Below are 13,809 nucleotides of genomic sequence, written 5' to 3'. Positions count from 1 at the left end.
AGTCATCCCACGATGTCAGAGAAGGTTTAAAATACATAAATAAATGTGTCCAGTCTCAGTTTCTGTTCATCAGGTCGTTAATGAAGGTTATTGATTCATAGTTTATCATCAACAACATGAAAGATAGATGATTATTATTGACAAGCTCCACAAACTCAGCGTGCGTGCGTACGTGCATACGTGCGTGCGTACGTGCGTGCGTGCGTGTAATCAGAGAGAATGGGTCTTATCAGTCTCTGGTGGAGTTTCCTCTCGGACAGGAAGTGGACTTCCTCTGCTTCCTGTTCTCTTCTGTGTGTGTCTGTGTGTGTGTGTGTGTGTGTGTGTGTGTGTGTGTGTGTGTGTGTGTGTGTGTGTGTGTGTGTGTGTGTGTGTGAGGTCTCTAAAGAACAATCAGTTGGAGGAACGAGACAGAACCAGAACGAAGCAGACGAGACAGACGATGGAAACGCCAGCGTGGAGACGGACACAAAGACAAGAGAAGACAAACTGAAACCACAAAGATCCGTTCAGGACTCATCTGACCAAGAGCAGGACCAGGACCAGGACCAGGACCGGTACCGGGGGGGGGGCTGAACCACGATGGACTATGAACCCAAGAAGTCAAAGAAGGTAGGCCTCCAGTCCTCTCTCAGTCTCGTGTTTCATTTTGATGATTTGTTCCAGAAACGTCTCCTGAGCATTTTTTCATATTTCATCATCCAACTGTTAATTGTGACTTTATTATTGATAATATATTGATTATATATTATTATATATATTATTATATTGATTATACTGACGACCGGCTGTCGATGTTATTTCAGTTCCCAAAGACAAACCAAACCAATGAATCAGCAATGAATCAGTCATACAGGAGATCCTTACTGGTGTCAAACCTGGCAACACGTTCTCATCCCAACCCGCCACATACTGACGCTTTGTCAGATCCCTCCTTCTGTCGCAGTAAACACGTGTTTAAAGCCCCCCCTTCTATGATATTTCATATTTATTTGAGTCATTTCCTGTCTGATCTGGGCAGGTTGGTACATTAAGAAAATACAATTATTTCCCTTTTCCTGTTTCCTCAAAGAAACTCTGGAACAGAACTCATCGAACCGTCGTCTGAGTTCCACAGTTAAACTCAGAGACGTTCATCAGGAACACGCCTCCTTCTGATAGAAATCTGAACTCTGTCCTTGTTCTGATTCAGTGTGTATGTGTGTTGTGCGTGCGTGCGTGCGTGCGTGCGTGCGTTGACAGTGAGTCTCAGCAGGAAGCTGTCAGAGATCACTGCTCACCTGTCAATCACTGTTGGAACAGCTGAGGGGATGTACTGCATTAACACACACACACACACACACACAAACACTGAGGCATGTATGTACACACAAATGAACCACCTTCTATAGTTGAAACTAGGGATGTCTAGGGAACTAGGGATAATTAACCGTTGAAAAATGAGCATTACTAGATGAAACCCAAAACACCAACGAGAGACTAGAGACTGCTGAGAGTTGGACAGAATGAACCTGACTCAGTCATTCTCAGAGACTCAGCAGCAGCAGGACGTAAAGTTTAAACCTGCAGTGTGAAGGCAACCAGCTCTCTGAACTATGAAGAGAGTTCATCATACCAGAGTATCTTCTCCTCATCTGGCTTCACTAAGCCTAACAGAGATCCCACTAAGCGGTCCAACGACGCTGGTTATCAACTCAGTAAATCAACCCAGAGTTCCTGATCTTCTCGTCTGTCCTCGTGTCCGTCTCTGCGTCTCTCGTCAGGGTTTTGTATCTCCTATCAAGCGGCTGGTTTGGTCTAAATCCGGTCGCAGGCCGGTGGATCGAGGCAGCGTTTACCGGCGGCCGCTGCACACCGTCCCTCTCTACCCCCCCGACTACCTCATCCACCCTGAGAGACTCATCTTCGACTACATAGAGAAGGAGGTCAAGGTAAAACCTCAAATACACAACAATATCAATATAAATATACTTATTGACCTTATGACCTTTCACCTCTCACCTCAGTTCCTCGGTCACCTGACCTGGGTGTCGGTTTCACTGAACCCCTCCAGCCGAGACGAGCTGCTGCAACTCCTGGACACCGCCAGGGTTAGTAATCAATAACTTATCTATCAGTAATCACTGTAGCTGAGGTTAGTAATCAATAACTTATCTATCAGTAATCACTGTAGCTGAGGTTAGTAATCAATAACTTAGTAATCAATAACTTATCTATCAGTCATCACTGTAGCTGAGGTTAGTAATCAATAACTTATCTATCAGTAATCACTGTAGCTGAGGTTAGTAATCAATAACTTATCTATCAGTAATCACTGTAGCTGAGGTTAGTAATCAATAACTTATCTATCAGTAATCACTGTAGCTGAGGTTAGTAATCAATAACTTAGTAATCAATAACTTATCTATCAGTCATCACTGTAGCTGAGGTTAGTAATCAATAACTTAGTAATCAATAACTTATCTATCAGTAATCACTGTAGCTGAGGTTAGTAATCAATAACTTAGTAATCAATAACTTATCTATCAGTAATCACTGTAGCTGAGGTTAGTAATCAATAACTTAGTAATCAATAACTTATCTATCAGTCATCACTGTAGCTGAGGTTAGTAATCAATAACTTATCTATCAGTAATCACTGTAGCTGAGGTTAGTAATCAATAACTTATCTATCAGTAATCACTGTAGCTGAGGTTAGTAATCAATAACTTATCTATCAGTAATCACTGTAGCTGAGGTTAGTAATCAATAACTTAGTAATCAATAACTTATCTATCAGTCATCACTGTAGCTGAGGTTAGTAATCAATAACTTATCTATCAGTAATCACTGTAGCTGAGGTTAGTAATCAATAACTTATCTATCAGTAATCACTGTAGCTGAGGTTAGTAATCAATAACTTATCTATCAGTAATCACTGTAGCTGAGGTTAGTAATCAATAACTTAGTAATCAATAACTTATCTATCAGTCATCACTGTAGCTGAGGTTAGTAATCAATAACTTAGTAATCAATAACTTATCTATCAGTAATCACTGTAGCTGAGGTTAGTAATCAATAACTTAGTAATCAATAACTTATCTATCAGTAATCACTGTAGCTGAGGTTAGTAATCAATAACTTAGTAATCAATAACTTATCTATCAGTCATCACTGTAGCTGAGGTTAGTAATCAATAACTTATCTATCAGTAATCACTGTAGCTGAGGTTAGTAATCAATAACTTATCTATCAGTAATCACTGTAGCTGAGGTTAGTAATCAATAACTTATCTATCAGTAATCACTGTAGCTGAGGTTAGTAATCAATAACTTAGTAATCAATAACTTATCTATCAGTCATCACTGTAGCTGAGGTTAGTAATCAATAACTTATCTATCAGTAATCACTGTAGCTGAGGTTAGTAATCAATAAGGTGTTGTCCCTGTGTGTTGGTGAGCAGCAGCTGAAGGTGCTGCCGCTGAAGACCAGCGTGGATCAGGACTGTATCCTGAGTCTGTCGGCTCGCTGTCTGCTGCTGACCTGGAGAGACAACGAGAAGCTGCTGGTGAGGATTCCCACGCACGAGATCGCCGCCGCGTCCTACCTGAGGGACGACGCCCTGCACCTGCTGGTCCTCAAGACAGGTGAGGACACACCTGAGCACCAGACACCGTCACTTACTGAAGAGCAACGAGTCTTAAATGATGCTCTCAGATTACAGATTACATGACGGTATATTATGACGCTTTTGGGTTTTCGTGGAACGGCGTTGCCGTGACGAGGCGGCCGAGTTGCATGTTTCTTCATGACGCAGGAAGCTGTTGTCCAGACTTTACATGGTCTGAAGACATCTACAGACCCATACTGAGTTATAGTCAGAGCGCCACCTACTGACAACAGGAAGTCAGCCTGATGTGACGTGGTGAGATCTACACATGATATTTAATAATTATGATGTTCTCTAGCGCCACATAGTGGACACAGGAAGTGGTACAATACATCATTTCCAGAGCAACACAAGAGAAACCATCTAGCTCGTCAGCACAGCGTCAGACGGTCACGGAGAAGCACGGCGTCCCGCCAGACGGGCACAAAGGGGCGCGGGCCCGTTCGCTCAGCGCTGCTCGCAGCTTTCATTCTGTTTGTTTGTGGTTTTGTGTGAATGAAACTAGGAAGCATCTCTTCTTCATCTTTACACCCTCATCATCCCACAGGTCTGAACGTGGACACGGTGGTCGCCGGGGACGACAGCCTGGACAGGAAAAAGACGACGGGCGTAGACGGCCGACGCCAAACCATGAGCTGCAACGCCGACCCTCGGCCCGCAGGGGGCACGATGGAGCGACGACACACCATCTGTGGAGTGGACTGGAGGCCGTCACTGTCCAGGAGTAACCACGACAAGAACCAGAACATGGAGAGAGGAGGAGGAGGAGGAGGGGGGGAGAGAGGAGGAGGAGGAGAGAGAGGAAGAGGAGGAGGAGGAGAGAGAGGAGGAGGAGGAGGAGGAGAGAGAGGAGGAGGAGGAGAGAGAGGAGGAGGAGGAGGAGGAGAGAGAGGAGGAGGAGGGAGTCTAGAGAGGAAGAGAGTGGGAGGGAGCTGGGAGAGGAGGCAACAAACACGTAAGACAGGAGGGAGCTGGGAGAACCGCAGAGCCAGACCCATGAGCGGGAGCTGGGGGGTGGGAGGAGGAGGAGGCGCTGGGGGAGGCAGCTGGGAGAAGAGGCATGGGGGGGGAGGTGGTGGAGGAGGTGGGAGCTGGGAGAGGAGGGGAGGAGGAAGTGGTGGGGGGGGTAGCTGGGAGCGGCGGCAAGCCTGCACAGGAAGCTGGGAACGAGGGAAGAGCTACGGCAGCTGGGAGAGGAGGAACCACAACCCGCTGGAGCCCACGCCGTGTCCCGACGCCTACTGCAACCTGGTCATCCTGGCTGTGGAGAACAGGGTGGGTCACCTCATACTCCATCATATATATATATATATATATATATATATACTAAATAAAAGAAGGAATCTCCCCCTCACCCTCGTGGGGAGGTATCTGGTATCTGTGTCTTCCTCCAGCTCGGTCCTTCACCAGAGGCTTGGGAGTCTGAGGGTTCAGTATCTTCGCTGTTCCTAAGACTGCTCTCATCTGGACTGAGGATCCAGATGTGGTTCCTGGACTCTGCTGGAGCCACTCTCCCAGTTTGGGGGTCACAGCCCCGAGTGCTCCTACTACCACGGGGACCACGTCGGCTTTGACCTTCCACATGTGTTCCAGCTGTTCTTTCAACCCTTAATACTTCTCAACCTGTTCATGTTCCTTCTTCCTGATGTTGCTGTCAGCTGGTATCGCCACATCTCTCACCACTGCCTTCTTCTGGTGTTGGTCAACCACCACGATGTCCGGTTGGTTAGCCAGCAGCTGCTGGTCAGTCTGGAATCTGAAGTCCAACAGGACCTTAGCCCTGTTGCTCTCAACCACCTTGGGTGGTACATCTCATTGGGATTTGGGTACTTCTAGTCCTTACTGAGTACAGATGTTCCTTTGGCAGAGCATTTTGGCAAATTTTTCTTGGGCGCTCTCCACATCATCAGCTGTGCTGCTCATCCCACAAATGCATGATCCTTACAAGTGTGACATCATTGTGAAGGTGAATAAACAGGCTTTCCAACCCTGTAGAACACAATGACCATTAGCATTGGACCAACAGAGAAATAATCCACCAAACACAAGTTTCAGAACTTTGTTTTCCCAGTTCATATACAGGTGTAGTCAACGAACAGCGTTCTCCTGAGTCTCCTGTGTTTGTTTGACTCATTCATCCCCTCCGACCTCCTCCCTTTCCTGCTGTTTATACTCCGTCACTTCCTCTGACCGTCTAGTAATGATGCTGATGTGAGTTCACTGGAAGCTGGAAGCTGAAAGCTGGTGCGTCTCCTACAGACGCTAAAGGGACCTCAGTGTGTCGGTATCAGACGGCGAGCGGCTCTGAGAGGCGTCAGTAGTTAATGAGATGGTAGAACTCGTTCAGCAGAAGTGAATTAAGAGTTAACAAGATCTCATAAATATTGTTGATGTGATGACTAACTCAGTGTGTGTGTGTGTGTGTGTGTGTGTGTGTGTGTGTGTGTGTGTGTGTGTGTGTGTGTGTGTGTGTGTGTGTGTGTGTGTGCAGGATGCTGCAGAGGAGTACTGCTCTCTGATCTGTCAGATGTTCCAGATCATTTACGGCCATCAGACCATCGAGTGTGTGGACCGAGCCGGCTTCCATCACGCCGTGCCGGACCGCTACTGGCTGGAGAGGAGTGAGTGACCCGTCCTGAAGGCAGTAGAGCAAAGAGGAGGATTGTCTGTAGGGACGTTAAAAGCAGCTCTTGTTTCTTCATTTTCATGTTCTAAATCTGAAACATTCACAGGAGTGTTGTTGCTTCACACTGATGAAACTTTATCAGGTTGAATATTAAGTTCCAGCTACTGTTGGTGATGCTGAAGCCTGTTCAGGTCAACACATCCTATCAGCGGAGGAACACACATCACATACTACTGATTTACTGGTTAGTGTCCTGAACACACGTCAGCAAGTCACGATACACCGCTGTCCTTTTTCCCACCACTGACACGTCAAAGCTCCAGAAAATCATCAGTTCTATCAGATTAACTGGAACATGTTCACTGGTCAGACTGGGAGGAGACCTGCAGTCCATCTAGTGATCATCAAAACTACGTCCAGACACTGACGAGGCTCTAGACTTAGAAAGAGTAGACTGCACCTAATGGTCTCTGTCTGTCTGTCTGTCTCTGTCTGTCTGTCTCTGTGTGTGTCTCTGTCTGTCTCTGTCTCTCTGTCTCTCTGTCTCTCTGTCTCTCTGTCTGTCTCTGTCTCTCTGTCTGTCTCTGTCCGTCTCTGTCTCTCTGTCTGTCTCTCTGTCTGTCTGTCTCTCTGTCTGTCTCTGTCTCTCTGTCTGTCTCTGTCCGTCTCTGTCTCTCTGTCTGTCTCTCTGTCTGTCTGTCTCTCTGTCTGTGTCTCTGTCTGTCTCTGTCTGTCTCTGTCTCTCTGTCCGTCTCTGTCTCTCTGTCTGTCTCTCTGTCTGTCTCTGTCTGTCTCTGTCTCTGTCTGTCTCTCTGTCTGTCTCTGTCCAGGTGACAGCTGTCTGAGCGACGTGTCGTATGGTTATGATCCAGAGTTCAGCTGCTGCAGCTCATAGTGAGTATGAACATCTGGTTCTGACTGAAGCTGGAACGTCTCCAGATAAACACAGAGTCCACTATGGAGGAGGTAGAAGGAAGTTACCGCTTTTATTGTGGTAGTCTGAGTAACGTGACGTCATATCCGTTCCGTATCCGTCAACCAAAACAAACCTCAGAGAGTCTAAAGCGTTGGAGGGTCGTCGTGGATACGACCTGCACCCTCCCATGTTAAATCCAGCGTGGTAAACACTACACATCCAGTAAAGGATGGAAACACTTTGGGTTTCACACATTGACAGGAAAAGCAGAGCTACACAGAGCAGAGCTAAAGCTGCATGCTAACTCTGTCACGGACAGGAAACGTTATGGTATGGAGGTAACGTTATGGTATGAAGGTAACGTTATGGTATGGAGGTAACGTTATGGTATGGCGGTAACGTTATGGTATGGAGGTAACGTTATGGTATGGTGGTAACGTTATGGTATGGAGGTAACGTTATGGTATGGAGGTAACGTTATGGTATGGAGGTAACGTTATGGTATGAAGGTAACGTTATGGTATGGAGGTAACGTTATGGTATGGCGGTAACGTTATGGTATGGAGGTAACGTTATGGTATGGTGGTAACGTTATGGTATGGAGGTAACGTTATGGTATGGAGGTAACGTTATGGTATGGAGGTAACGTTATGGTATGGAGGTAACGTTATGGTATGGAGGTAACGTTATGGTATGGTGGTAACGTTATGGTATGGAGGTAACGTTATGGTATGGAGGTAACGTTATGGTATGGAGGTAACGTTATGGTATGGAGGTAACGTTATGGTATGGAGGTAACGTTATGGTATGGCGGTAACGTGGCGGTGGAGCCGGTCGTCGCTCTCGTCTCCGTGGTCAAACGGGCCGACGCTACGACTGTAGAGCACCCAGATACTGACATTTGTGTTCTCTGCATTGAAACGGCCCCGATGGAGCTGACCATGGATGGATAAAGAGAACGGAGCTGACGGGAGAGCTAGAGACCACCTTGGAGAAGTTAGAGGAAGTAGTAGATACTAAATACATCTATGGAAATCAGATTGATGGATTATATTCACCAGAAGTATAAAACATTACATGGCCCTTATAAATTAAAAAGAAAATCCCACTAATCTGTGAGGGAAATGTCTTTATGCTTTGATTTCTGGGTTGCTGGATAATAAATGTAATCAATAATTCCTGCCAATGATCCTGATCTATTTGACTTCAGGACATCTCTGACTACATACATGCTGAAGATCAAACATTTTACTGGATTCATTTAGAGATTTCACAAAGTCAAAGTCACTAGAAGTGTCTGATTCATCTGGTTCCCTTCATGGTCTAGAGGTCAACAAGTTAACAACAATCACAGTATGTCTCTAATCTGCCTCCAGGTACCCAGGTATGGGGATAGTATTGATCAGTAGATAGGTGAATCGTCCCAGTCCTAGTGTCCATGATGTCCCTCTCTGTCCTCCTGTCTCTCAGTGACGGCTGTTCCCAGGATGCCTTTGAGCTCTACTACAGCGAGACGTACAGCGACAGTTCGTCCGTCTCGCTGCAGGACTCTCGTCGTAGTCTGTCTTCAGCCGCTGACGGAGGAGACGGTAACCCCGCCCTGCTGCTGATGCAGGACTACATGATCACTGTGAGTGGGTGTGTGCACACTGTGCACGGCGTCAGTCGCCAAGTATCACAGTAAACACAGTTTATACAGAGCAGAGGAAGGTTTTCACTCCCAGTATCCTGCTGGTTGAATCCAGTGGCGTACTGGTCGGCGTTCTGTCACATCACGCCTGTAAACTGTATCCGTGATATGTGATGCACATTCAGAACTTTATTTAAAGGGACCGACCAGGTATAAATCCTTGCTGGTCGGTGTCTCATGGTCTCTCGTGTGTCTCCGCTGTTCAGACTCAGACTCCAACACAAACTCCAATGAAGCACCAAAACGTGAGTTACGGATGTAACTACGGTTCTATGAATTCTGGATGACCGCCAGAGGACGGTGCTTTAGCACTGGATATCTCCATCTCGCATATGCGCAGGTCGAGTAATTATACCAACAAAGTCACCTGTGACCATGTGATGACGTATGGCGCATGCCCCAGTATAAAACCCCTACGTCATCACGCAATCTGTTCCTTCAGAATCTTCTCGCCCAGATTCCGAGTGACAGACAACTCTGGCGGTCATCCAGAATTCATAGAACCGTAGTTACATCCGTAACTCACGTTCTATTTCATTCTTACTGACCGCCAGAGGATGGTGCTTTAGCACTGGATGACTTATACCAGCAAAGTCACGAGGAATGCTTACCGCACTAAGGAATGGAAGCCGTTGATAGGACGGCTGTTGCCACAGCGTGCGGAGCAGCCACATTAACATGGTAATAGCGACCAAAGGTACATGAAGACTCCCAGGTCGCCGCAGCACAGATGTCTTGCAGAGAGACTCCTTTCAAGGCTGCCCAAGATGTGGACACACTCCGAGTAGAGTGGCACTTCACATTACTAGGTAGAGGCAAGCCCTCTGACCTATAAGCATGTAGAATCACATCCACAATCCAATTAGATAGTCTCTGTTTTGATAGGGGTTCGCCCTTCTTACAGCCCCCATAGCAAACAAAAAGTTGGTCAGTTTTACGTAAGTTGGCAGTGGCCTCCACATATGCTTTGAGTGCCCGAACCGGGCACAGTAGCACTGACGGTTCTTCTGGCCCCTCAGATGAACCTGGCTGACTGAATGTCGCCAATTCAATGGCTTGGTTTACATGCGAGGGAGGCACCCTCTTTGGCATGAAGGATGGATTTGGTAGGAGAGTAACCCCTGAACCATCTGGGTACCAACGTATGCACATCTCGCTCACTGATAGGGCGTGAAGTTCACCCACTCGCTTCGCTGATGTGATGGCAAGCAGAAATGCTGTCTTGGCAGACAACCACCTCAGTTCTGCCTGTTCCAACAGTTCAAACGGGGGTCGACACAGAACCCTTAACACTAATTTCAAGTCCCATGATGGCACTACAGTGACTCTTGATGGTCTAAGCCTCTGTGCGCCCTTCAAGAACTGACTAACCAGATAGTGTGACCCCACTGTCTGGTTGTCCACCCTCAAGTGCCCCACTGAAATGGCAGCTGCATATACTTTCAAAGTTGATGCACATCTGCCACCATCCAACAACGACTGTAGGAAACGCAGAATAATGGCCACTGAGCAACTCTCTGGTACCTCACCTTTTGTCTTGCACCACTGGGAAAAAAGCTTCCATCGATTAGCGTAGAGGGACCTAGTGGAGGGGGCCCTCGAACTCAACACCGTGTGGATCACTGACTGGTCACAGGATGCCAGGAGGGGATCCTGGCTTCCAATGGCCAGACACACAGCTGAAGGCGATCTGGATTCGGATGCCATATGCGTCCTTCCAGCTGAGAGAGAAGGTCTGGTCTCCTTGGGAGACGCCATGGCTCCCCATTGACCAGTTTCAGGAGCACTGGAAACCACGGCCTGCCTGGCCAGTTGGGGGCTACCAGCAGTAGTTTGTGGCCTCCTACTTGGACTCTGTCCAGCGTCACACGAATGAGTGGAATCGGTGGAAAGGCATACAGAAGGCATGCTGGCCAAGTGTGAGCGAGGGCATCCTGCCCCAGAGGGCTGGTCCTCTCCCTTAGGGAGTACCAGAGGGGACAATGTGCTGACGCTTCTGAGGCGAAGACGTCCACTTCCGCTCTGCCATATCGGCTCCAAATCACTCCCACTACCTCTGGGTGGAGTCTCCACTCTCCCTCTGGCGGCCCCTGGCGGGAGAGAACATCTGCCGCAATGTTCTGTGCGCCTGGGAGATGTACGGCCCTGAGGCTCAGGAAGTGGGGAAATGCCCACGTAAGGAGCTGCTGTGACACTCGCAGACTCTGCCTGGACCTGGTACCTCCCTGATGGTTGATATGATATACCGCTGATGTGCTGTCTGTCCGGACGAGTACATGCCGGTCCTTCAGTACTGGGAGAAAATGTCGTAGTGCCAGATATATTGCTCTGAGCTCGAGCACATTTATGTGTTCTAACCTCTGCTGCACGCTCCATCGGCCCTTGATGGTCCTGCGCTGCCAGACTGCACCCCATCCCAAAAGTGAGGCATCTGTCTCCACAACCTCTCGACGGGAGGGGATTACCCCCAGAGGAACCCCCGTGGTCAGATACACCTTGCTCCTCCACGGCTTCAATGTTCGGCAGCAAGAGTTGGACACTCTCACGCTCCTGCCCCTGTGCCACTTGGGGTCCAAGTGGAGTCCGTTGACCCAGATTTGAAAGGGCCGTAAGGAAAGAAGACCCAGAGGGATGACCATGGATGCCGCTGTCAGCATGCCCAGCAGCCTGAGAAAAAGGCCGTACTTCAAAACCCTGCCCCTCTGGAAGCAACCGATAAGTTGCACAATAGCCTCCACTCTCTTTGGGGAAAGGAATGCTCTCATTGACTGTGAGTCGAGTGTCATGCCCAGGTAATCTACCCGCAGACTGGGTGTAAGATTGCTCTTGGTGTAGTTCACTGTAAGGCCCAGCTGGCTTACATGACCTAAGAGCGTAGCTGTGTCTCTGACTGCGTGCTCCGCAGTTGGAGAAATGAGTAGCCAATCGTCTAGGTACGGCAAGATTGTCAAACCCCTGGCTTGCATGGGGGAAAGAGCAGCTGTCACGCACCTCGTAAATATGCGAGGGGCCAGTGAGAGACCGAAAGGCATCACCTTGAATTGGTAAGCCCGTCCTCGAAAGGCAAACCTTAGGAACTGCCTGTGGTGGGGGGCAATAGGCACATGAAAATAGGCATCTTTGAGATCTATTGATACAAACCAGGCCCCTTGTGCAATTGACTGGAGAACATCCGTCATCCGCAACATGCGGAATGGCCGGACCTTTAAAAACTTGTTCAACCCTCTTAAGTCTAGGATTGGGCGGAACCCGCCATCCTTCTTCGGAATTAGAAAATACACTGAATAAAACCCACTGAGCCGTGTATGCCACTCTACAGGCTCTATGGCGTCTTTCTCTATGAGGGTTACTAGTTCCTGGCTGAGGGCCAGGGATTTTGCAGGATCTGTGACCACAGACATTCTGAACCCGCAGAAAGTGGGTGGCCGGCATCGGAACTGTAGCGTGTATCCCTTGGACAGAGTGGACACCACCCAAGGGTCTGTGGTCTCCCTCTCCCAGTAGCTGAGGTGCTGCTGTGAGAAGTGTCCGACACCGGCCCCTCGAGCCTCAGGTCTGACCCCCCCGCCCCCTAAAGCCTTTAGGGGGGCGACACCTGGGGGCTGGTCCTCTTGGCATCTGAAAAGCCGGCCGGGAAAGAGCCTGCCGCGGCTTATCATATTGCCCAGAATAGCGAGAGGCTCTAGCTCGTCCACCTGGGCGAGCAGGTGGATAAGAATGGCTGGGACCAGGTGTAAAAAGATCCCTCTGCCTTGGAATTGGGCCCCGCCGCAGGCCAGCAAACTGCTGCCTGGCTTGATCTGCTTGTGCACTACGCTCTAGTGCCTGCTGAGCAGCCGGCCCAAACATTTGCCCCGGAACCACTGGAAGGGAACGGAGGGTGCGACGACACCCTTCCGCCAGAGGGGACTGCGCTAGCCAGACCTGGCGGCGTGCCAGCGTCATGGTTGACATCAACCTTCCAAGCTCCCTGTCCCTTCAAGCAAAAGCCTGAAGGGATGCATCACTGAGTGTCTGAGCTGCGGGGTCCGTACCAGTTTCCTGCAGGCTCTGAGACAGAGCCAGGATGAGGTGGGAAAATAAATTGCCCATACGCCCCATTCGTGCTGCTATGTTATAACTCCTTGCAAGGAGATCATCGGTCAGTCGACACTGAGGACGGGGACAGCGGGCATCAGTTCTGAGAGCCTCATCTGGGGATACTATTAAAGAGGCAATGGCAGGCTCGACTGGGCCCATACGGTCTAACCCATAGCTACCTGCCTCCTGCATGGCAGCCAAGTTTCTGCAATCACTGGTGTGATGGGAAAACAACTTAGGGTCTGCCCAGCACCTCTGGAGCTCTTCAATATAGGGCTTAGAAGGAGGGACTGAAAGGCAGTGGACTGTGGCGTTTGCCTGAAAAAGGCACTTGACCGAGCTGCTTTAACCGGCGCTTCGTCCAGCCCCATGCGTGCTAAAGCCATCCGAATTGCTGGCTTCATTGTGGCATGGCCAGCTGCTGATCCATGTAATGATCCGCCATCAGATCCTTGAGAAAAGGCATCAGAGGCTTGAGAGGCTGTGGCTCTATCCACGTCCTGCCCCATGTCTGTAAACAAACTGCAGGAGGCTGCAGTTGATAGTACATCATCATCATCATCATCATCATCCTGACAAGGCGAGTCCCTTGTGGCGGAGTCACCACCGGTAACTGGCCTCCTATTAACAGGCTGGAGATTGAACAGGAGCTCTTTAATCTGGGCAAACTCTGAAGACAGACTGCCGACTTTGAGAGCTAAAGTGTCCACTCTTTTGAGTTTTTTTGGTGGACCACGTGAGACCGCCCTGCGTCTCTTAGATGTTGTTGGGTCTGCAGGCCCACTAGCAGGGGCCAGCCCAGTATCACCACCTATCTCTGCAATTCTAGCCATTCTCACAGACAGTGG

At 48.9% G+C, this 13,809-nt stretch overlaps 1 protein-coding gene across 2 annotated transcripts in view; it reads left to right on the top strand.

The window, feature by feature from the left end:
- The first annotated feature begins 341 nt into the window (after positions 1-341).
- The window catches only part of ccm2l (CCM2 like scaffold protein), a 20,625-nt gene continuing 7,157 nt past the window's right edge, over positions 342-13,809 (top strand). Inside the window, exons 1-8 of one of the 2 annotated variants that reach the window (XM_074645238.1) lie at positions 342-612; positions 1,764-1,931; positions 2,007-2,090; positions 3,443-3,626; positions 4,197-4,924; positions 6,141-6,270; positions 7,106-7,169; positions 8,662-8,821. In XM_074645238.1, the coding sequence (XP_074501339.1) occupies positions 583-612; positions 1,764-1,931; positions 2,007-2,090; positions 3,443-3,626; positions 4,197-4,924; positions 6,141-6,270; positions 7,106-7,169; positions 8,662-8,821 (1,548 nt within the window). In that variant the 5' untranslated portion in view covers positions 342-582. The remainder of the gene's footprint in view (positions 613-1,763; positions 1,932-2,006; positions 2,091-3,442; positions 3,627-4,196; positions 4,925-6,140; positions 6,271-7,105; positions 7,170-8,661; positions 8,822-13,809) is intronic. The other variant, XM_074645239.1, reaches the window with a different exon arrangement.

Source organism: Sebastes fasciatus, chromosome 8, assembly GCF_043250625.1.
Source record: "Sebastes fasciatus isolate fSebFas1 chromosome 8, fSebFas1.pri, whole genome shotgun sequence".
In the NCBI taxonomy this organism is placed as follows: domain Eukaryota; kingdom Metazoa; phylum Chordata; class Actinopteri; order Perciformes; family Sebastidae; genus Sebastes; species Sebastes fasciatus.
Note: the sequence above shows the minus strand (reverse complement) of the source record. Positions and strands in the feature narration are given on the sequence as shown.